Genomic DNA, 23,583 nt, shown 5'->3' with positions numbered 1-23,583 from the left:
GTACTGAGGGGGAATTACTCCAGAGAAACATGCAACTTTCATTCATACTTCAGGAATTGGCTTCATCCCAATGGAGGGGAAATCCAGCTGGCCCAAAGCCCTCGCAAGCATAAATGCTGGTTGTCCAGTACATATGGCAGTACCATTCAAAGAGCTATGACAATGATACTGTTTATAGCTCTGGAAATGGCGCTGCCATCTGCACCACGGTGCAGCGGCTCATCCCAGGACGTGGCTCTGCAGGGCCTGTCCCTGCCCTGCTTTTCCAAGTGTCCTGCTAAAACACGGCGCAACTCCGGGCTCATTGGCTGGAATAAATGAGGATGGAGGCGCAACTTTGGTTCAGAAATCCCTGCCATCCTAAGGAAAAGCACCCTTGGAGGTCCCATGGAGGTTGTCTGGAGGAGAAGCCTTTAGAGGTGTTGGCTCCACAGTTTTCTGCTCCTGGCAGATGGGGAAGCACCAGCCCTGCACGATATTCCCTGCAGGGACCAAGGAAAATGCTGCAGTGGCGCAAGTGGAATCCAGTGACACAAGCACACACATGTGCCGCTTTCCTCTTTTACCCAGGATAAAAAGGGAGGTCTTCCTCTCTTTCCTGATTCCCCCCATGGCACGTTTTCTTTCCTTCCCTTTGGATTCAAGGTGAGCTGTTGCACTGCCCTCCCCTCCAGGAGTAGCTTGGATACACTGCACAGCACTGGAGTTCATTTCTCCTGGAGAAAAGCACGTGGCATTCACAGGGGAGGATGTGCTGCACCTACCGAGCAAATTGCCAGATTTACACTTCCCAGTTAATCCTGGTGTGATGCTTACAAGGAAGGACTGATCATTCCTATTGCCCTTCCCAGCTGGAAGCCTGTTCTAGGCTCAGTGTTCCCAGTTGTTCTTTGAGACCATTCTTCAAAGTTGAGAGATTTATGCTTTGGAAAATTGTGCAGCCCCTCATTTCTGTTGCTGAAACATCTTTCCAAGACAACTATTGTATGACTACAGCCATAACTCCCACCAGAGATTATCCTCATCACACTAATGCATTGTTAACCTGGGAAGAAAGACAAAAAGGAGCTTTTCTTTCTCCTTGGCAGTGACGTCCTGCAGTCTCCAAGGATGATTGTGGGAAAAGGTTTGAGTTACAAGTTGAAAATACTTTTTCTGATGCCTAGAGTGTTTGAATCAGCTGTGTTCCTATGACAGGCACTGACAGCTTTCCTCCCAGTGCTTTTAAACCTTAAAAAAACCCACAGCATGATCTCAAATTTTCCTGCAGCCACACTGAGTATCTCATCAATAACCACTGTGACAAAATCAACTGAGGGACATAAGCAAGGACAAAGAGAGAAGCAGAAGAACAGCAGTTTTACCACTCCAATTCCGTCTCTAGATCACGTAAAAGCCTTACCAGACCACATTGGTAAGTTTCTGTAAGTTTTTAGTATAGATATGGTGGAAAATCAAGATGTTCCTCCCTCTGATTAGCAGAACAAGGCGAAAGGTGTTATATTCAAGGGTTAGTGGGTCACAGGATTTGGCAGCACCTCAGCTTGGACTGTTCCAGGCAGAGGTAATAATTTCACTGAAAAGCAGAGATAGCAGCACACAGAGCTGGAGACTGTAGATCACATCTGCTTCCTCTCTTCAGCTGGGATTTTTGGAAAAACTGCAACCAAGATGGGTTACAATAAAGTGACAGACATAGGGATGTTGTAGGGATAAGAACATGTGGCCATATGATGGGAAATGACACTGGAGAAACTGCCAGAGGGATGAAAGCAGACAGGAACACTCACATGAGGACATTTCACAAACACCTGACACAAAGGACTGAAGGAATAACAGGCACGTTAGACACCTCCAGCTGAAATTTAGACCTCTGTGCTCGGAGTGCTCAGTGAAGCCTCTTAGACCCTGGAAGAGCTATGAACCTGCCTCATGCAAAATCCTCAGGAGCCTCCTAACCTGGGTCTGAGTGAGTCTGAGCTGTCCAGCCCCATCCCATCAGCTCACACCGCCTGGCACTGCTGACAGCAGCTTAGTGAGCAGAAACAGATCTAAAATTCTCAGCCATGAAGGAGCCCAGGGACCTTCCAGAAGGTGACAGGACACGGTGTAAGGGTCTGAATATTGCTGAAAAGCAGAGTTGCTGTTCACAGCTCCTGAGATGCAGGAACCAAGTAAGTCCATCTGGGGTTATGGGGTGATGCTGGAAAACTGCATTCCCTGCCCTGGACAGTGCAAAGCAGGAGCTCCTTTGAGGAGCTCTGCTTCATTGCTGCTCTTGTATATGCAAGTGTATCCAAGGCACAATCCAACCAGCTCTGAAACACCCCAAAGTGTCTTAATCCTTCAGGTTTCAGTGATGGCCAGGAAGAACTGGATGCTTGAAGTTACTGTGGGTTTTCTTCTCTCCAAGTAATGTGCTCTCCAAGAAGTGCTCAGTATTCCCTTCCTGTTTAGGCAGGGATACCCTGGCTGTGCCTGAGATCCCTACTTGTGTCTGTCTACCTTAAATTAGCAGCTTATGCAACTCCCACTGGTTGCTTCCAAAAAGACATTTTGGCAACACCTTGTTGCTGAGAAATGTCCTTTATGCCCCATCCCTGGAAGTATTTAAGCTCAGGTTGGATGGAACTCTGAGAAACCTGGTCTGGTGGAAGGTGTCCCTGCCCACAGCAGGGGGGATGGAATGAGATGAGCTTTCAGCTTCCAGCTCCAACCACTCTGAGGTTCTGTTATTTCCTCCAGACTCTGAAGGTCAGTTCTCCGTCAGTGGTTGGGTGTTCTGCAGTGTAAAACTGCAAAAGCAGGTTGAGTGCTGATACAGGGAGCAGATTGCAGCCTGATCACAGCTCTGACTCCACGTCTGCTCCATCCCACCCAGGGAACCTGGCTATGGAACATTACAGATGGAGGAAACAGAAACTGCGTTCTCCGCTTTGAACTCTGCTGTCTTACAGCAGCTGTTGAGATCTGCTGCCTCTCTTCAAAATCTGACTGTCCTAATGAGGAATAAACAAAAGCACTGAAGGGAAAAAGGAGAGGAAACCCCCTGCCTGCTGCAATTCTGTTGGGGTAACTGGAGGTTTTGTGGGTACTGTGTAATCTCCCTGGGGTCTGTGGCTTTGTCAGCTGGAAGCCAAGGACAGTCTGGGGCACAGGTGAAAGGATTGGTACACTGAGATGCTGGAGCTGTTGTGGGGGTGTGAAATGGAAGGGCCAGATGCTTTCTGTGTGTCTCCCCATGGAAGATGCAAAAGCCTGGCCGTATCAGCCCCTGTGACTTGTCATCCCAGTTTCAAGACAGGGAGACTGTCACTGCGAGCACCAGGATTTTCTCAGTCCTGGAATGAGCACTGCTCCTGTTCCCTGCCCTCTTTCCAGAAACATCTTGAGCAGGAAGCCAACTTCACACATATTCCATTTTTCTTTTTAATGTTGGGGCTGCATGTCTACAAGTGCCTGGCCCCTGGAGCATTCCCACGATGCCTGTCCCATGGTGGCAGGAACCCAGATGGAGCCCTGCACACCATTTGAGAGGAGAGGAAGTCCCAGAGCTGTCACAAGGCTTAACTGACTAAAGACAGGTACTGGAGTTTTCCACATCCTTCTGCAAACCTCTCATGGCTGCATCTAAACTCTAGGAGTTTAGAGGGTGGTTGAGACAAAACAGAGGGTGGTTGGCACTGAACAGGCTCCCCAGGGCAGTGGTCACGGCCCCAAGGCTGACAGAGTTCAAGGAGTGTTTGGACAACGCTCTCAGGGGCAGGGTGGGATTGCTGGGTGTCCTGTCCAGGACTAAGAGTTGCATTGAATGATCCTTGTGGGTCCCTTCCAGCTCAGAATATTCTGTGATTCTGTGAATTATTAAAAGTCCTGTATGCTTCATGCATGGATCAGAACTGGTCCAGTCAAGGGCCACAGAGAGCTCTCCTGTCCTGATCATAGTCTGTGACTTTTGGAGGAGATTGTGCTGCTCTAATGTGAATTTAATCCCAGCTTGTTATTGTCATAGAATCATAGACTGGTTTGGGTTGAAAGGACCTTAAATCTTATTTCATTCCACCCCCTGCCATGGGCTGGGACACCTTCCACTGGATCAGGTTGCTCCAATCCCCATCCAACCTGGCCTCGGGCACTTCCAGGGATGGGGCAGCCACAGCTTCTCTGGGCAACCTGTGCCAGGGCCTCACCACCCTCACAGGAAAGACTTTTTTCCTAATATCTGATCTAACTCTACTCTCTCTATCTTGTGTGGTGCCCACTGACAGGACCCTGCAGTGCTGTACCACTGTCCTTGGAGTGAGAACAACCGTCCTAAACCCACCATTCCCAAAAAGCAGCATCCCTGCTGTCCACAGCATCCTGCAGCCAGAAGCCCACCCTCCACATCCTGGGGTGAAACATCCCCATTCAGCTGGGCTTCTACCCCACAAATCTTCAGCTATAAATCACATGAGGCTTCAAACTGTGTTGCAGTAAATAGAGAACAGACACAGAGCTGCAGTAATAAAAGAAAGGACTTACAGAGCATGTTCATGGTTAGACAGGAGCTGGTCTGCTGCAGAAGAGCAGGAGGAGCTTGGAGACAGAGGAACAGCCACTTTTAGTGCAGAAAGGAGGATAGACAGACACAGTGAGGTAGTTAAGGGGGGAAAGGAAAAAACACAGAGATGGTTAATTGGAAAACGCTTTCCCACTATCCCGACATCAAACACTGAGCAGTTATATTCCAGTATGTCAGAGCTACAGCCCCAAACCTCCCACTAAAGAGGAAACCTTATTTCTAGAGGAGTGGTGGTAACTGTTAGAACTGTATGAGGCATCAGGTGTGTTCCTTTCATGTCCTTTTTGGAATTATTCTGCTTTTCAAGAATATCCTTTTCCTGTCTCACTGATATGCTTTTAGGTAGGAAGGCTCTGGTGAGCTTATTTTCCAAAACCTCTTCAGCATAGCACTAGGAAGAGATTTGGTAACTAGATATTGTAATTAGATATTGTCTTCCTCCTGCTAAATTTCATGAGTACCAGCAAGCCCTTTGGTCTGATTGAGGATCCTCTTTTGAGGAAGACACCTGTACCTCTTAAATCCAGGGAGTAGCAACCACTTAATTTCTACATATGATAACTGACATGTCACTGCTAAGAAATCTGATTTACAGAGGCAATGCAGAGCTGCTGTAGATCCCTGGCTGGTGATCTTTGAGTCTTTTGACAGCTCTAGTATGCTGGAAATGTTGGTTTGGGTTTTTAAGTACAGAATGGGGAGCAATAGCTGAGCTCCCTGACTTTGTCAGACTGCAGTGCAGGAGTACAGCAGCCACTCTTTAATCTTTAGAAAAGTTGGAACTGTACCTGGCTGCAAGCCAGCACCTGGTATGAACTTTAAATATATATCACTGTTGGCTGTGAACAAAGTGCTACTGGTCTCTCACCAACCCTCTGATGTGTAACAGAGAATTACCAGTGCCTCCTAATGCACTAACCAGCCATAATCCCTTTCCTTGTCCTGCATTTTTTTCCTGACCAGCCAACAAGAGCCTGATACAATAAATGAAAAAGAAAATTTTCCAACATAAACAGCATCAGTTCTGATGTGGAGGTCATTTTTCCTCTACTAAAAACCACTGAATTGTCTGTGAAGACTGCAGAAGAGGTGTGAAGTAGCTTCATGGCAGTGACAACATAATTAATTAGCGGCTGAAAATTGTCCTGTTTGGGCATGAAAGCTTTGTAAGGCTAATTTAACCACATGGGCTGCCTCTGAGCTCGTGTGATCTCTGTCACAGATGGACAAAAACTTTGGCAACAACAGCCGAGAATTTGGATTGGTGAAGAAATCAAGTTTCAGGCATCTAAAAATTCATCCGAGCTAGACAACTTCCCATCTGTCATGAGAGTATAGATTAGAATTGTCCTTTAATGTGCCTGATGTTTCTGACTGATATTCCACAGACCAGCCTCTGTCCAACCACCTCTTTGCTGCTTCCCAATACAGGCATATATGGGTTTTGTGGGTCGTAACAATCCAGTGGCCTCCCAAATTCTCAGCTCTGCAGGTGCTGCAGGTCTGCACTGGAAGCCACTGCTGAAAAATCAAAACCCTTCTGTTGAGTCTGGGGTGCTATGACAGATATATGTGTAAAACCCCTATGTGTGTGTGTCTTTGTGTGCCCTGTGACTGCAAACAAGATGTGCCCACAAGGTAGGAGAGAGGAGCAGGTAACTCCAGGAGAACCCAGAACCTGCTCAGCCATTAATTATCTGACAACAAGAAGCCCAAGGTGAGAATACACAATTTTACAGCCAAACCTTCCCAGGCAAACCCATGTGAACCCATGCATAGTGGTAAGGGGCTTTTAAGGAAATTAGTTTAGCCTACAGCTTATTTTAAAGGATGTTTATGGGCTTGTTTTAAAATTTATCAAGGACAAAGATTCTTTCAAAAACAGAAAAAGAAATGGTGTGTCACTGAAGTGCATCATTTCCCTGAATCGAGATTTTTTTTTTATGGGCTACTCTCCTGCATCCTGTTTTTATGGAATCACAGCATATCCTGAGCTAGAAGGGATGCAGAAGATCACTGAGTCCAACTCCTGGTCCTGCACAGGACACCCCAACAATCCCACCATGTCCCTGACACAGCATTGTCCAAACACTCCTTGAGTCTGTCAGCCTTGGGGCTGTAACCTCTGCCCTGGGAGCCTGTTCAGTGCCCAACCATCCCCTGGGGAAAGAACCTTTCCCTTATATCCAACCTAACCCTCCCTGACGCAGCTCCAGCCATTCCCTGGAGTCCTGTCACAGGTCACAGAGAGCAGAGATGGGTGCTTGGTTTTTCTCCTCCCATATGAAGCTGAATGGGCTGTGCCTCACGAGGGAGCTCCAGGGATTCCGAGGTGCTGCAGAAGGTGCATCTCCTTGCTGGGGAGGTGGATGTGACACTCCTGCTGGGGTGGAGCCGAGCAAATGTTCCCACATTCCGTGCTGACAGCACCGTGCTGCCAATGGTATGAAATGGAGTTCTTTGAAGATCTCTTGGTAACATTTCTGGAGGTGTCATTCCTAATGGCTTTCCTGCCTATGAAGTAGTTGCTCTGTGCAGTTCTTGTCTCAAATGTTATGTCAAAGTGTTACAAAGTGCTTCTGCTGTTAATAAATACTAACTACGGTGCTATAAAAACTTGTCACAGAAGCACCACAGGGCATGAATCTCACTAAACACATGACATGTGCCTTTAATATATCAATGCAAACTGTGACTGTTTCTGTGCTCTGCCAGGCAGATGACAGATCAATCAGTGATTAAATTACTCATACACACCATTAACATAAGACATAACATGTTTCTTGAATTTTCTTTTCTTTGGTACTGGTACTTGAGTTTGCCCATTTGGCTCCTCTCTGTTTCATGGGGCAACGCTGCAGCCTTCCAAAGGGACAAATCCATACTGTGTTTCCTTCAATTCTTTAATAAAAAACCCCCAAACCATATTGCTGTGGACACTTAAACAGCTGTTACACAACTTTCCAGAGGTGGTTTCACTTCAGCAGAGGAAAAAGTGCTGCCAGGACTCAGACCTTGGAAGACCTGGAGGCTAAAGGACTTGCTGTACTACCTTCTGAGAGAGGTAAGGATTTCAGAGCATTATAATGTTCCTGTGTGGGTGTCAGATTATTTGGTGTGTGATGTAAGACCAAGGCAAAGCATAAAAAATGGGAGGTGATGGAGTCCCCATCCCTGGAGATGTTCAAGGAATGAATGGAGGTGGCACTCAGTGCTCTGGTCTGTTTGACAAGGTGCTGATCTGTTGTAGGTTGGACTCAGTGGTCTTGGGAGGTCTTTTCTAAACTAAATGGTTCTATGACAATATAAGCACTTCAGAGATAAACCCAAATGCTCTTTAGTACCTTGTGGCTTTTCAGTTATCAAAGTGCTGTGCTTTGATGGGCCCATGGAACAACACAAATCGACAGCCCAATTGACATCCCTTCTGCTAAGCCTGCAAGAACATCTCTGCAAAGTCTGTTCGTGACAGTGACACTCCCCAAGTGTCAGACAGAATCCACACACTTCCTTCAGGGACATGACTGACTTCGAAACTACTAGTTCAGTCACTGCCAAGAAAGGTTTAATAAAGCAAAGTGGTTATTTTTACTTCCATGGGTGAAAGCAGCACCAGAGAAAAGGAAGAATGCAGGATAGACATGAAACATTGCTAGCAATGCTCCTCCTTCCCAGCACAGTACTGTCGAAGCAAGGAAAAGTAATACAAGCTGTATCCTAAGGAGTGCTCTGTTGTGCAAATCTCATTTCCAAGCCTGTGCCTGTATGTATCTGTATTTTCTGAAATCAGATTTAAAGGCAGTCCAGCAGAAGACCATGGAAGGATTCCCTGGAGAGTTCCAAAATCTGGCTCCCTGAATTTTAAAACTACTTTGTTGTGTGCTGGGTGACAGTAAGGCTGAAGTTGTCTGTCATGGCCAGAGAACAGACAGAGTAATGCAGAAGTAAGGCCTGGAAATCACCAGTTAATGCAGGAATAGCCTCACTCAGCCATATATAATGGGGGATGGAGTATTTGCAAGGCAGGATGTATTCCCAAAGGCATCCCTAAAGCAAGATTGCGTCTTCACTTTGTCTGTATCAATTCCCAGGTCAGGTCATCTCTTTAAGATGCACATATTTACTGAGCAGCAGATGCTAGCAAGGATAACCTTTGCTATGCCAAATAAATAAGCCCAAAACCCTCAAAATGGCCACTTTTCCGTTTCGAAATGGGCAGTTTAAAATGAAAAGATGCTTGGAGCTGACTAAGGACTGAAATCCCAGGTGGGTGAGCACTGCAGACACAGTCACAGCAGGGTTAGCAGGTACCTACATTTGCTGAAGCCCGTGACCCAGGCAGGATGGCACCAGCAGCCACACAGCAATTGGAAATAAGGATCCAAAAAGTAGCAAATTGGTAAAAGACAATCAAAGCCCAGCAGATGTACTGAAAGTGCTTGACTCTTTCCTGGAAATCCCAAAGAGCTGGCCAAAATTTCTTGAGAAAAACAGGCTCTTCTCTGAAACAGACACCCCAAAAGCCTTAGAAACAATTTTAATTAAAACAACGGGGAAGCTTTTCCACAGTGTGAGTTTACAGAGGAAGAGGTGGTGCATATAATGCTAAAATAAATTCTCCTGCAGCAATCAGAAAGGAAGAAGGTTATTGAAAAAAGAGAAAACAACAAAGAAGTTAACCTAAAATTAAAATGTGCTTAAAACAATTAGCTCTGAGTTGGAGACATCTGCTGCCACAACAAATAACAGAATATGACAATAATTGCTTAGGTTTATATAGAATTTCTGGCCCTAAGGCATGTGGAGCTCTCTGCAAATGCTGATTTGCATTGTCTGAAAACACTCTGACTGATAAAACGTATTAATCTCTGGAGAGGAGAAAAATAGCCCAACACATTCATCAAAGCTGTGCAAAGGTCAGCTGGAACAGAAGGGAAGTAGGTGGATAGCAAATTGCTATCCATAATACAGTTTATTCAGGTACCAAAATTAGTTTTAAACCCTATTTTGGACCTCTGGAATGAACGGAGAGAGTCCCAAAGGACTTGGAATCAGATTCTGTAGGTTGACATGTACTGTGAGAGATGAGTGTATTTATCTAAATGCCATTGTTTAAATTGCATTCCATTATTTACGTGGGTATGTTTCCAACAGGTCTGGGCTTTGTCATGTGACAGGGGGAGATGTCAGGCATTCCAGCTGCAGGGAGCGTGGTGCTCTGGCCAGCAGTGCTCTGCTCTGGGCAATGGACTCCTAATTACAGCTGGAAGGCAGAGAATCGACTCACTTCTTTGTCCGTCTCATCACACCACTCCCAGCACCAGCTACTGCAGCCTGTCCCATATTCCCAACACAGGGCACACTGAGAAGCTGAGCCAAATATCAGTACATGAGAGAGAATTAATTTTTCAGCAGACACTTTCCACTTTAGGTGTATGAACCTGAGTAAATAACTGGCATTGTATCATTGATTCAGGAAGTTGGGATTAGATTAGCCAGTCCAATAAAGGTGCTCCATATCGATAAGGACTCGAGTGAAATCAGATTAGAGCTTTTCCCAGCGGATAATGTCCTGCTTTCTCATCAAGGCCTCCAAAACAATGAAAAATACCATTCAGATCACTCTGTGCAGCACGGGAGCTGTTTGCTTTTACTGCCGGGAGAGCTGGAAGGATGAAAAAGTACACGTGGAAACCAAACCCATCCTTGCTGAATGAGACCCATGAGGCAGATGAATTCCCTGCTTTTGTCACACACTCCCTTTGCTGTTTCCCTGCACTACCTTTTGCAGGGATGAGGAAAGGAAACTTTGAGGAGAGCAGCAGATGCTGGAGCAGAGGGAAGCAGAAGGGCAGTAGGTGCCGAGGCATCACAGCAAGGGAGGTGTTTCTGAAGCCCTTGAGAACACAGTGGGAGCTCTCCAGAGCTGCCTGTGGGAACCTTGTTCCTGTTCCAGGCCAGCACAGAGCTGGGGACATGCTGTTCATTATGCAAAGCAGAGGGAAATAAGAAACAGTCAAGCATGTCAGAGACCGGAGAGGTTTAATTGGAAAAGACAACAATTAATGTTAAATTTCCGTTTGAATCAGAAAGACAGTGAAGTGAAACCCAACAATAAGTGCACAGAGAAGGAATGTTGGCCTGCAGCAGGATTAGTTACCCTATCCTTGTGGTTTCTTCTCTTCTGCTTTTTCTAACAGAATCCTTCCTTCCAGCATTATCCTCTGACAGCAAGGGAGGGGCTACCAGGAGCTGGATCACCTCTAACTTCTGTAAACCAGATTGCTTCCATTTTCTGTAAGCAGTAATACAAAGACTGAGCAGGACACAGGATGGCATGGGCAGGCAGCTCCTGGGGTGGTTGGAACTGATCCCAACTTCCCTGGACAGACCATGGAGCACAGAATCGCCACTGCCTCCTGCAGAAAGGGCTTTCATGGGAACCTCCAAAATTATACCACAAACAGGGAGGTACCAAACCAGGGGTCAGCCATTGCACAAGGAGAGATAAACCAGGGCGATCAACAGCAAAACTAAACCTCAAACCAGAAAAAAAGCCTTGACTGGGCTCCTGCTCCACCAGAACACATCAATTGCTTTTGTTACCAAAGCACAAATTGTGCATTAGAAAGGGACAAAAATGAGTTGATATTTCAGTTGCTTTTGAGCTCAAGGTGCCCTTCAGAGCCTTGGCTTCCCTACCAGAAACAAAGTGATGCAGAAGAGAAGTTCTGATCTTGAATCTTGTATTAGGCCAAATAACAAAAAGGGTTTTAGCTTAACTCTAATCTCTTTTTCCAATATACAGACATATTGAAAGAGATTACCTTACTAAAATTGAAGGAAACTGTGGCATTTTAAAACCCTAATCCCCTCTTTCCTTTGTAGGAGATAAGATAAATATCTTGATTTCAGTCAGTACAATTACAAGAAGCTTTTCTCTTATCGGAAGTTCTCAGGTTCCTCTGGTGAGGCACTCTTTGAGCTGGCTACAAGGCTTCAGCAGTGTCCTGGTTATTGGCAGGCAGGTTTGGGGTGAAGAAAGGTACCAGGCTCCTGTGACACACGGTGCTCAGAGCTCAGAGAGGTGCTGGCAGTGCCTCACCCTCCCAGGGAGCTGAAGGGATGCTGAGCAGGGCAGGGGAGCCAAGGTTACCCTGTGCCCTTTCTCTACTCTTCAACCTTTTTTTCAGAAGAATTTTGAAGTTTCAAAAGAAGAAAAAAAAAATCTTTAAACTGTTCAGCTCCTAAATATAGCACACAGATCCCTAGGAAAGAAAAAGCAGGGAAGGGGCAGGAGGAAGAACCTTACCCCAGGCCTCACAGATGACAGATGAGAGACAAATAATTAGTGTCTCGACTTCTACCCTGGGGACAACTCAACCTCAACAACAAGCCTATTGCATTCACAAAGAGAGGCTTCAGCAATACCTTCAGCAGACACCCACAATTAAAAAAAAACCAAAACCAGTCCTCCCACACACAATCTGGAGGTGCAGCGTGTGGGAATGGTTGTGGTTGGTTCTGTGAACACAGACAGGCTCTGCCTTCCCAGAGCCACCACAGGGGCAGAGCAGGGGCTGCATCTCAGGCAGCGAGAACTGCTTGACAGCAGCTCCCCAGTGCCATGTCTTGCCATCAGCTCCCACCCCCACACAGATCCTCTGCCTTCAATTCACAGCGTAAATCCTGCTCATTATTTTCCAGACTGCTGGAGCCTCTCTTCTTTGGAAATCCTAAGAGGCTGAGGGAGTTGGGGGGCTCAGCCTGGAGAAAAGGAGGCTCAGGGGGGACCTTCTCATTCTCTCCAACTCCCTGACAGGAGCAGGGAGCCAGGTGGGGTTCAGGCTCTGCTCCCTGGGAACAAGGGACAGGACAAGAGGAGATGGCCACAAGGGGAGATTCAGGTTGGACATCAGGAGGAATTTTTTCATGGAAAGGGCTGTCAGTCATTGGAAGGGGCTGCCCAGGGAGGTGGTGGAGTCCCCATCCTGGAGGTGATTAAGGAAAGACTGGACGTGGAAGGTGGACACAGGAGATCAGGGAAGGAAAAGGAAAGGACCCTTCCTGCAGCTTCCCACACACCCAGCTGTGGCTGCTCATCTCTCTGCACGTCCCCATGTGCACTTCCAGGCTGGAAGTATGTCCTGACCATTGCAAATGCTTTCAACCAGGGTGGATTCAGCCTCTGTGGGCACCACATCGGTTACCTGGAGGAGCCACCAAGTGTCAGAGGGTGCCCTGTGCAGTCACGTACTTGTAGGAGTCGGGAGACACAGAAACACACAGGGCTTTCTTGGGATGAGGGAGAGGGGAAAGGAAGAAGACAGCTGTGCAGAAGGGGATCATGTTCCAGCTTTTGGTTTGGTGGATGCTGCACAGCACAACACACAGCCAAGCCCTTTGCCACACGTGCAGCTCTGTTTTACGGTGGTAACTCAGGCTGTTGTGGGACATCTACACTGCTGGACCCGAGGGCTCCTCTGCTCGTGGATCCTGCACAGCAGGTTGTATAATGTCCCCCTGCACTCCTGGACTCAGCCCATATCTCCTGTCTGAGCTATCATGTACCTACTGATATTTATAGCTCTCTGTGCCCTGCCCACAATCCCTCACAGCTTCCAGTCACAGTATTTGTGAATGTTAGAAGGATGTGACTCTGGAGAAGGCTGATGCCAAGTTGTAAAATCATGCCAGGGAAGTTGGAACATAAGTTTGACTGTAAATATTGGAAAAGCTTCACAAAAAAATTACAAGAAAGCCCCTTCAAGAAAGGAAAAAACTCTTTTTTTTTTAGTTGTTATTGAGTCTAATTATCTCCTATATTTTATAGAATCCCTTTCCAGGTTTGCAGCTAATGAAATTTAAGTGAAACCCAAATTATCTCTTGACTAAAGTTAACAATATTAGCATTTACAGACAGCAATCAGATCCCCTCCCAGCCTGCATTTGCCAGGGGAAACCATCCAGCTGGGCCCTCTTCTGGGCTGCTTCTCCTGGCACAAGGAACTGATACCTGAACCGAAAACACATCTTGAGCAGCCTCTGGTTGCACTGCCCAGAGGGCTCAGCCCTGGGCCTGTGGCAAAATGAGTGAAATAACACTGAAGTTCCCACTTTTAAATGCGCATAATTTGCTGTGTTTCTCAAGGTTTTGCTCAGAAACTTCCCAAAAAGAACTTAGTGGGCATGTGCTTTATCAGCACCTTCACAAAGGGGGGAGAGTTCTTGCCTATCAGTTCCATTAATAAGGCAACTGCTGGAGAAAGGACATCACAGACCCTAAACCTCAGCAGCCTGGACCTGCTCCAAGTCCCACAAGCAGAGCAAGCCCAAAATGCCTCCAAAAATGACAATTGCACAAAAATGTGCAAATCCAGTGTGAACCACCAAGTGCTGAGACAATGAAGGGAAGAGCAGACCAAGTCTAAATGATTTGTCTTGGGGCTAAGGAACTTGTAGCAAAAAAGACATTAACGTGTATCAGAGCTCTGATCCATCTTGCAGGATCATTAAAATTCTCAGGCAGTTCCTGCCAGTCAGAAAGTTTAAACCTAGCGGGTTGGTTTTATACTAAATATCTTTATAGCTTAGGGCATTAGTATCCTGGCAATGAAATTCTTTTCTAAATGATACCTTAGTGATAAGAAAAGAAAAAAAAAAATCGTACAACATCTACAGTTTGTGTAAAGGGGGAAAACCCATTGGAAGCACATTCACCTTGCAGTTACTAAAGTAAAGAAACAAATTAAATCGAAGATGTGCATCCTTTGTGTTTAAAAACTGAGTCACAGTGAAGAATCACTTCCAATTGCAAATTTGGTCAAACCAAGCTCAAATAACATGTTTGTTATTGACGGGTTTTGTTCCCTTGCTGGGCATGTTTGTGAGTTTTGTGCACCCAGGTGCCCACCTGCTGCTTCCCTATTTCTCCTTAAGAGCAAAAAAAAACAAAAAAACCTCTTTCAGAAACTCTGGAAGAACCAAAAAGTACTGGATTTTACCCTTTCAACTACTTTGGAGGAGTCTCCAGGCAGCCTGGCAGAGTGTAAGAGGAACGCAAATAATTGGCATGCACCTTCACCAAACATCTGTGCTGGGAGAGCTCTGGGATTGTCAAACACCATGGGATGGCTCTGCCTCGGGAGAGACGGGAGAGAGGCAGGAGAGCAGAGGACAGGTTGGTTTGGAGGCTCAGCTGGGCTGGGCTGGAGGGGGAAAGCCCCATCGCAAATCATTCTCTGATTCTATAATCAGTTATCCTTTTGCTCCACAGCAGCTCTGACCTTCTCTTCCCTACAACCAGCATGGATTTATTTTTATTCCAACAGGCCCGTGGAGTTGCTACATTTCTAAAAACCAGAGACCCGAGTTGCTGAGGTGCCTGTTCCAGTGGAGCAGGGAAACACCAGAGCTCGCTGAGGTTTGGGAGATTTACTGGCACAATTACTCACATTCCCTAGAGGGACCAATAACCCTGCACAGCAGTGCTCCAGCTGCACACTAGGATTTACTGCACACTTCTCCCAGGGTTTTCGCCCCTCCAGAGTGTTGACACCAGTGTGGGCTGAGGGGGTTATTTATCTGATTTTGTATTTATGAAGACAATGAAATTCCAGCTTCTTTTAGTTTGGGCTTTTTAAGAGAAAAATCAAGATATGTTTTACTTTGGAGAAGTAACATAGACATTTTGAGAAGACCTCTCTGTGATGGAAAATGAGTGGTAAATAAACCTCTCACTAGAGCTTTCCCTGAAGAGACTAACACAGTGCTCTGTGCTGAGCAGTGCAGTTCTGAGAAGAAATAGGGAACACACCAAAGTGACCTCCTTGACCCAAATGTTCCAGATTCTGATCATTGCTCAAATATGTTTCACCCAAAGTCATCTTCTTTGCTGTGGCAAAATTCCAAAACTTGTTTTATCCAAGAATTCGAGCGATGCTGACCTGGGTTCCCATCCACTAGTGCAGCACAGGGTTCGATGGTTCATGAAGGCACAAGTTTGTTGGTTTGTGTTGAATAAATATCTACGCATGACAAATGATAGGCAAACAATCTGTTTAAAGGGCAAGACAGCATTTTTCAGATGATTCTGGCATTTTTCTTTGAGTCTCGTGGTGCACAGAACCCCTGAACACATGGTACAGCCATCCAGAAGCTGCTTCTATTGCCATTCATTATTGTACTAATTTTTGCCATACACTAGTTGAGTGCCCATTGTAAATTCTCCTATTCACTCATTTTCCAGAACGATTCCCAAGTCTTTTCAGTGAACGATATTCCAAACCATAGGTTATTATAACTATGAATTGCAAATATTTAAAGTGAATTACACAATTTGTGCTGCAGCCAGAGAAACAAACCTTTGTCTGGGAGATGTGAGTTGCAATCTCAGCCATTGAAAAATGAATTGGGCATGAATTTCAGATTGTACCCACCCCTGCAGATTTCAATTCAACATTTGCACGTGTCCCGCCTGAATTCAGATGGTACAAATCAGAATTGAAATAGATGAATATCCAGGGATAAAAATAGGGGTTCTGGAAATTCCTACACTTGCAGAAAGCAAAACTGGAAAACAGGCAAATCAAAATCTTCTCTTGAAGCTGAATATTTAGTCCTTATACACTTTCCCACTGCACACACAGATACAGTTCTAACCAAGATCTATCTCCTGGCTGTTCTTGACATCCTCAAATCACATTTTACACCATGCCTTGTCCTGTTCAAGGAGTGGGTGTCTCACACCAGCTGATGGAGAGTTCAAGAACAGCACGGGTGACTGAAAGGAAATCCTTTCCCCATCTCCTGGTTCCTAACTTAGGGATAAAGTGGGGTGGTTGCCATAGCATTAAGAAAGCTGTAATTACCCTCATATCATGATCAAGCCACTGTGCAGTCTCTGCTCCCCAGCCCCATCACCACAGGGATTGTGACTGGCCCCAGTTGTGCTGCAAAAAGTCCCTCCATGCCTGGGTCACCCAGAACACCACAATCTTCACAGACTACTTAAAAATAAATTAAAACACAATAAGGAATGAGAACTGCCTCCATAAGTCTCAATCTGTGTGTGGTGAGGGCATCTCCCTCTTCTCACTGCTGTGTTTTATTGAGCTCTGCTCCTCCTTCTTATTTTCCCCCCATTTCTAATACAAATGTGAAAAATCCCAAAATGGGAATGTCAGAAAATTTTGACACTAAAATTATCAGAAGAAAAAAAGAAGAAAGGCCTTCCCTGCCTGGAAGACACTCCCACGTCAGACACATCTGAGAGCAAGAGCTCAACTTTAACAGTGACAAACACATTCCTGCACTTGCAAATGCACCAGTGAGATGGGTGGGAGCAAGGATAGAATGGTGCAGAGCTGAAGGAAAGTTCAGATCCTCTCAAGACTGAAAGTGGAGAGGACTTACAGTCAACCACTCCTGACTCCCTCTCAGGATAAATGGCTCATGTCAGCTTAATATAAATGGGAAATCTCTGTGGGTTTTGGGACAGGAACTATGCCCACAAGGTCTGTCCTTCTTGGCACTGCACCCTCTGCCAGGGTACAAAAAACAGCTGTAAAATCCCACTTGCACAACTTCTCAACTGCAGAAACTCTTGGTCAGGAAGAAAGAACTTGAGGTTGGAAGTGTGTGAGTCAGGTCCCCAGTGCAGCTCCTCAGTGGGGTTGGTTGGAAGCCAGCTCATAGAGGAAGGTTTCAGTATTTCAGCTGCTGGGCACAAACCCCTTGTATTTCAAAGCTAGCAAAGAAATGTATGTTATGTCATGAGAGAACCTGCCTAACTAAATTTCTCCACCATCCGTGCTGGATCCAACCTTTTTGGCACTTAAGAGAGAAGCACTGAAGAAATAAAAATTCCTCAAGTGAGATTAACTATCCACAGGCTACAATTAGTTGGTTTGGCTTTAATCCCCATACCTCTGCCATCATCACTGCAGAATCTGCACTGGGAAAAGAAGCCACACTTTTCTCATCAGTTGCTGAGGAAAACATAATTGCTCTCAGAAGTGCTGATGTGCAGAGCTGCCTCCCTCCAGCACACAGAGGGAGGAGGGGATGCAGCAGTAGGAACTGAGTGCCTTCTGCAGGGCTGGAGTGATATGGAAAGACAGGACATAATTTAAGTCAAACATGAGTATGTTGAAGAGAGGTGACACTCTCTTATCTCTAAGACTTGTAAAAGCTGCAAGTGGACAATGTCCTGTGTGGGTTTGATTCTTACTTGGTCTTTTGCAATGGGTTTGGAGGGGAGGTGACTCCTCACATTTGCTTTGGCCACCACAGGGACACCAATGTCTTTAAAAAGTCTCAAAATGAGGATTTGGTCAGCTTAGGAACACTCAGCAGAGAATGAAGGAAACCACCAGCAGCTCAGCCCTCCCAGAGGTGTTCAGAGCCTCCTTGATCACTCATTCTGGAGTTCAACTCTCTGCTGGCCTGAGCTTTCCTGTCCCCAGGACAAAGGCAGGACAGTGAAGTCTCACAGAGAGGTAGCAGTACAAAAGCAATGAGACAACTTGGAGACTTGAGAGTCACCAGCATTGCCATCTGCAACACTTAGAGGTCAAACTCCTGCACAGACTGAAGCAATTCAGCTTCTGGGCTGACGTGTTCCCTGTCCTCTACATCTCCAATCCCCATATGAGAGAGGCTGCCTGCCCTCTCTCTGCCTTGTCTACTTAACAAAAACCATCCTGTTGCTGTGTTTGCCATCCAAAAGAGACACCACTCTCTCCTTCTCTGTGCCTAATCCCCTGTCCTGGTCCCTGCATCCACTGGGTGCCATCCTGAGAGCACAGGGCTACCCTGGTGAACCAGGGATGGGAGCAAGAGCTCTCTCCCTCTGCAGGGATGTGTTTTCAGCCTTCACACCTGCAGTTCCTGAGCCAGGGGGACCAGCTCCCTCGCTGTGGGATGGAGAGCTGTCCCCAACAAGGGCTGCTCTCTCACTCCTTACTGCAGCAGAGGAGCTTCTGATAGAAACACAGGCTGAGCATGGCAAGGTGCCACACATCCATCACCAACAGAGAGCTCTCAGACCATGGGATCATGGTCACCAAACAGTTTTTAATCAGCAGGAGATAAATACATTGTAATGTCCTTCATGACTTAGAGAGCTTGAGAGGTCTGTCTCAAGGTTGTGACAAGCCCTGCCACATCTCCCATCCATTATGTGGCTCAGGACTCTTTCTAAAACTTCAGAGATCACTGCAGAAGGGAGCTTGGGCAAACCAGCAGATCAGACCCAGCTGGGAAGTGCTCTGTGTCTGATTTAGTCTCCAGGAGGGTTCAGCTCTGAACGCTAGGACAGTTACAAAGTCCTTATCTGCGTGTGAAGACTCATGTACACATCTACCAAAAGAACAAAATCTCCTCTAGACAGCTGCATAGAAACACCTCTGGTTCTATTCAGAGACTGCAGTTTGTTATGATATTACAGAAGTTAACTGTACTTCCCTCCCTTCCTCCTGTGCTCTGCCTCCCACCTCTCTGCTCGGTGGGAAGGCAGCAGTGTCCCATCCCACAGAGTCCTCCGAGCCCCTCTGTACCCACCCAATGCACAGCCCACACACTCTGCTCTTGCAGTGAACACACCGAGGTAGTCAGAGATGGGAGGGGATTGTGAGGTGTGGGGTTCAAATTCACTGCAACTCCAAACTGCCAACCCTCAGGACTGTGTATCATGGCCCTTGCAAGGCACCCTGGGCTCCTGCAGGGCTGCGTGGGCTGGGGCTGAGCTACAATAAAAGGCATTTTCCGAACTGCTGAGACAAAGTGGTAACACCCCTCCTTGCAGAGAGCCAAGGAATGGATGGCTCACAGTCAGGGTGCTTGCAGAAGTTCATCCTTTGCCTTTTATCAGTTCAGAGGATGCAGCAGTGGCTGGAGGGCGTAAAAAGGCAGAACCTGAGAAGGGGCTATAGGAGGGGTTGTGATCCCTTTCCCAGAGAAGATGGACTAGGCAGCCTCCCCAAGGTCAAGCTGTTCCCCCGAGACCAAACAACAACCCCAAAACGCACACACGACTCCTGCATTCTCGCAACTCTCTCCTGAGCACACCCCTAGAGAAAGTGCACGTGCCAGCACGTACCTGTTATCTACAAACCCAGACTGCCTGAACACCCTCAGGGTTTCTCTTGCCCCCTCCCTTTCTAAATATTTAATCGATCAACACATTTCCAAGCGAAACCAATTCTGTAGAAAAACTCTGGAAAAATCCTCTTTCTGGCGACTCCAGGCACCTTGCAGCATCCAGGAAACACTCACCTCAGCACGTGCGTCGATCCATTGATCGTGGTGGTGGAGCAGGGAACCGTCTGCCCCAGGATGGAAGGCCTTCGGTATCGCTCATCCCCACAGCACAGGATGATGAGGAAGGCACGTCTGAAAGACTTGTTCAGGAAGGCGTAGAGGAAAGGGTTCAGCCCTGAATTGATATAGCCCAGCCACAGGAAAGCCGTCCACAGCTTCCCCGGCACCGTGTAGTTTATGAAAGGGTCCACTATGTTTGTGACAAAGAAGGGGGCCCAGCAGAGGCAGAAGCACCCCATGATGATGCACAGGGTCTTGGCAGCTTTGGTCTCAGTCTTCATGCGGTGGGTGCTGTGCTGGTCTGGGGGGTGCTGCCGGCCGTCCGTGGGGGCCCCCGCGCGCTGCAGCACCTGGATCTGCCGGGCGTGCTCCCGCGCCGTGATGTAGATGCGGTAGTAGGCCAGCACCATCAGGAAGAAGGGGATATAGAAGGCCACCACGGAGCAGGTAATGGCGTATGGCTTGTTGACCATGAATATGCAGTAGGTGGAGTTGGAAGCCTTGTTGAACTGCCTTTGCTGGATCTGGGGCGGCGGGAGGAAGGACAAGGAGAAGGAAGAAGGAAGGAAGTTAGAGTCATGGAATCATGGAATCAGAGAATGGTTTGGGTTGGAAGAGACCTTATAGATCATCCAGTTCCAAGCCCCCTGCCTTGGGGACACCTTCCACTAAACCAGGTTGCTCCAAGCCCCATCCAACCTGGCCTTGAACACTTACAGGGATGGGGAAGCCACAGCTTCTCTGGGCAATCTGTCCCAGTTCTGTATCACCCTCCCAGTAACTAATTTCTTCCAAACATTCCCCCTTGTCCTGTCACTCCATACTCTTGTTTATTCTAAAAGAGAATAATCCTATAATATCAAAATTATTTAATTGGGCACGTAATGAAGTTTACCTGAAGTAAACACCAGTTGGTATTGGAACCCTGCACTCCCTCTCAACGTGCACCTACTGGTATCTTTGAACACCAGCAAGTTAGAAGGAAGGACAGGGCTTGCACTGGTGTTCAGAAAAGCTGGTACAGGCAGCTGGGTGCCTTTTCTGGAAAGCTGGGGCAAAATATCAGTGAATAAAATCAGATATCTAACATGGTTTGTAAAATAAGCAAAATGCATCTCCTTTTTTTATCAGCTGCCCATCCTAAAGGTGCTTGATGGGAAGCAATTTTGTCTTTGTCACCTTGTGTAGAGGCTCAGCAGCTTGCACCTGTTATTCTCCATGAGCCAAAAAGTATTCATAGGTCCTTGACTTGGCAGAGAAGGTGCTACATCCCTTTAAAGAAGCTCTTCTAAATAAGGTGTTTTCACAGTTTGCCATTTTTAATTCCTACACCTCTACATTGGAAGAAGAGCAGATTTGCAACTCTTCAATCCTTTCTCTGTAGAAAGGAACCTACAAATGAAGCCAGACTGCAGTGGGGAAAATTGACTCCCGCTGGAATTACTTACACAGGTCTTCTTACTTCATCTTCTTCCCCTGTCAAGGCTCACCAAGACAGGGAATATTCCAAGCACTATCCCTTCTGGGGCAGTCTGGGATTCCTGGCAAAGAGGGACCCTTGGGCTGCGATGGCAGTGGCCAGAACTTCCTGAGAGCTGCAAAGGCCAGGGGGAACCGAGGACTCCTGAGATGTCTGTCAGGGCCCAGCTGGGGCTTGGCATATTTTCAAGGGACTGCTCACTGCACTGATTCGTAGAGGTGGGTAAAATCCTCTCCCAGAGTCACCACTGTTCCTTTGTCAGTCCTTTCAGACAGAGTCATTTCGAACCCCCTAAAGATATCCTCCAAAAATCCAATGTGTTGATAACAAGCAGTACCAAAGATATCTGAATGGTGTATTCTCCTTAGCTACTCACCAGATCAATGATGCCAATGCTATTCCAGCCTTGCATGATAGGGAGGAAAGAAATAAACGTTGGGATTACCCAGCACCCTCCGAGCATTACAGCGATGCGCAGAGGGGTCATCTTGTTCCTGTACACCAGAGGCTGGCAGCAGATAGCATAGTATCTGCAAGGAGAAAAGGGAGAGAGCCACTGTCATCCAACGAGCCTTTCAAGTCTTCTAAAAATAAAATTGTAAAGCCTTTTCTCCAGCTTCTTTCTCCTGCCTTTCAAAACAGAGAAAAAAAGGAGTCTATTGCCTATTTCCATCGATTCCCTCTTACACAAGGAATTCAGGAAATTTCCACAGCATGAGTAAATAAGGTTTCAGAGTGACTTGCAAGGAAAAAACCAGTGTTTTCTGTTTTCCTGCCAGGGAAAATAAGGCTCAGGTTAATGCTGTGGTTTGTCTGAGGTTGCAGGGCAAGGGAGTGAGTCCATACTCAGCCCCCCTCACCCCCTGCCCTGGGTCACTGAGTCCTCACCCTCCGTACTGCGATGGAGGAATTTCCCTTCCTTCCTTTCAGCCTTTACTGAGCCAGTGTTGGGGCTTTCCTAACTGCAATGGACATTTATTTTCACAAGGCTTTAAAAGCTGTTACTGCAAAGTCTTTCAAAGCCGTGAAAATGTCAGTAAAATGAAGGGTGGTTTTCCATAACCAAGCTCCCTTTCTACCTCCCAGAAATCTACCTCTTGTCTGGCTGGGCTTTAACCTTCTGCCACAAGGACAAGGAAATATCTGCATGGGGTTTCCCATCTTTGCACCATCAGGGGGGTGTGCCTTGCATTCTCCTTCCTCCTCCAGATCCATTCACATTCAAAGTACAACAGGTCCTAAAATAACAACCAGCTATAAACTAAAAATGTTTTCTGAAAGAGGTAAGAAACCAACTCTTCTGTTTGTTTAGTCCCTGTGCCACCCACCTGCAGGTGGATTTATGCATCAGGAAGGTGCAGCAAACCTAAAATTGGAAATCTCTTTGCTTTGAAAATATTATATATTTATAAGCAGAGCAGATCAGCAAATATCATCCTATTGCAGACTTTTGGTGGTCCTGACCTGACAGTCTGTCTCAGGTTCCCAATGAAATATTTTTTGATCTTTAGATTTTTGATGACCCCAGACCTGCCACAGGACTGGGGTCCAGAGACACAAGAAGTGCCCACAAATTCTCAGACTTTCTAAATAACTAAATATATCGCTCAGCTCTATGCCTGAGGAACACATCTCCTTAGCAGATGAATAATGATCATGCCAGAGATGATCATCATCTCAACACAGGGGAGCTATGTCTGACACATGTAATTGTTTATTATCTGAAAGTCACCTACTGGAAAATATACTTTCCACATTTGGGAAGCACAAAAATGATGCAATATGGTGCCTCATAGGATGCGAGCCCTGCACTGAAGAAGCAGCTACAGTTCCAATAACTTTTTCTAAAGGGAATGAATGATCTGTCCGAGATGTTTTTTTGAGACAAGCCTCAGCATAAGGTATAATGTGTATATAGAGAGAGGTTCACTGCTGAATGGCCATAAAAATCAATTTTATGAGGTCAGCAGAATCATGAATTAGAGAAATTAAATTAACAACCATACACTAAAGCTGGACTATGAACCTCAGGGAATGCCTGTGAGATTTTCTAAGTGCTAGCAGCACATTCAAATAAGACATATGTGGATGCATACATAGACACAGTTTATGTGTGTTCATTAGAGAGGTGTCCCTTGAGATGTGCAATTTATTACATCAAGATTTGAGTGGAAACCAAGAGTTTTGTCCTAAACAGGGACAAAACTACAAGAATTTC

At 46.4% G+C, this 23,583-nt stretch overlaps 1 protein-coding gene across 3 annotated transcripts in view; it reads right to left on the bottom strand.

Annotated features, from left to right (window-relative positions):
* HTR4 (5-hydroxytryptamine receptor 4) overlaps positions 1-23,583 on the bottom strand; it is an 87,016-nt gene that overhangs the window by 14,513 nt on the left and 48,920 nt on the right. For 2 of the 3 annotated variants that reach the window (XR_003573248.1, XM_027901809.1), the window contains exons 5-6: positions 21,742-21,895; positions 19,841-20,409 (exon numbers count right to left, since the gene is read on the bottom strand). Coding sequence is in view for 2 of the 3 variants with exons in the window: in XM_027901809.1 (XP_027757610.1) it covers positions 19,841-20,409; positions 21,742-21,895 (723 nt within the window). In the remaining variant the exon portion in view is untranslated. Of the gene's footprint in view, positions 1-4,524; positions 4,601-19,840; positions 20,410-21,741; positions 21,896-23,583 lie in introns of all 3 variants that reach the window. The other variant, XM_027901819.1, reaches the window with a different exon arrangement.

This window comes from Empidonax traillii, unplaced genomic scaffold (assembly GCF_003031625.1).
Source record: "Empidonax traillii isolate 1590-97213 ecotype Southwest subspecies unplaced genomic scaffold, ASM303162v1 scaffold22:size5013007, whole genome shotgun sequence".
Taxonomy (NCBI): Eukaryota; Metazoa; Chordata; class Aves; order Passeriformes; family Tyrannidae; genus Empidonax; species Empidonax traillii.
The sequence above is the reverse complement of the archived record's forward strand: the minus strand, read 5'-3'. Positions and strand labels throughout refer to the sequence as shown.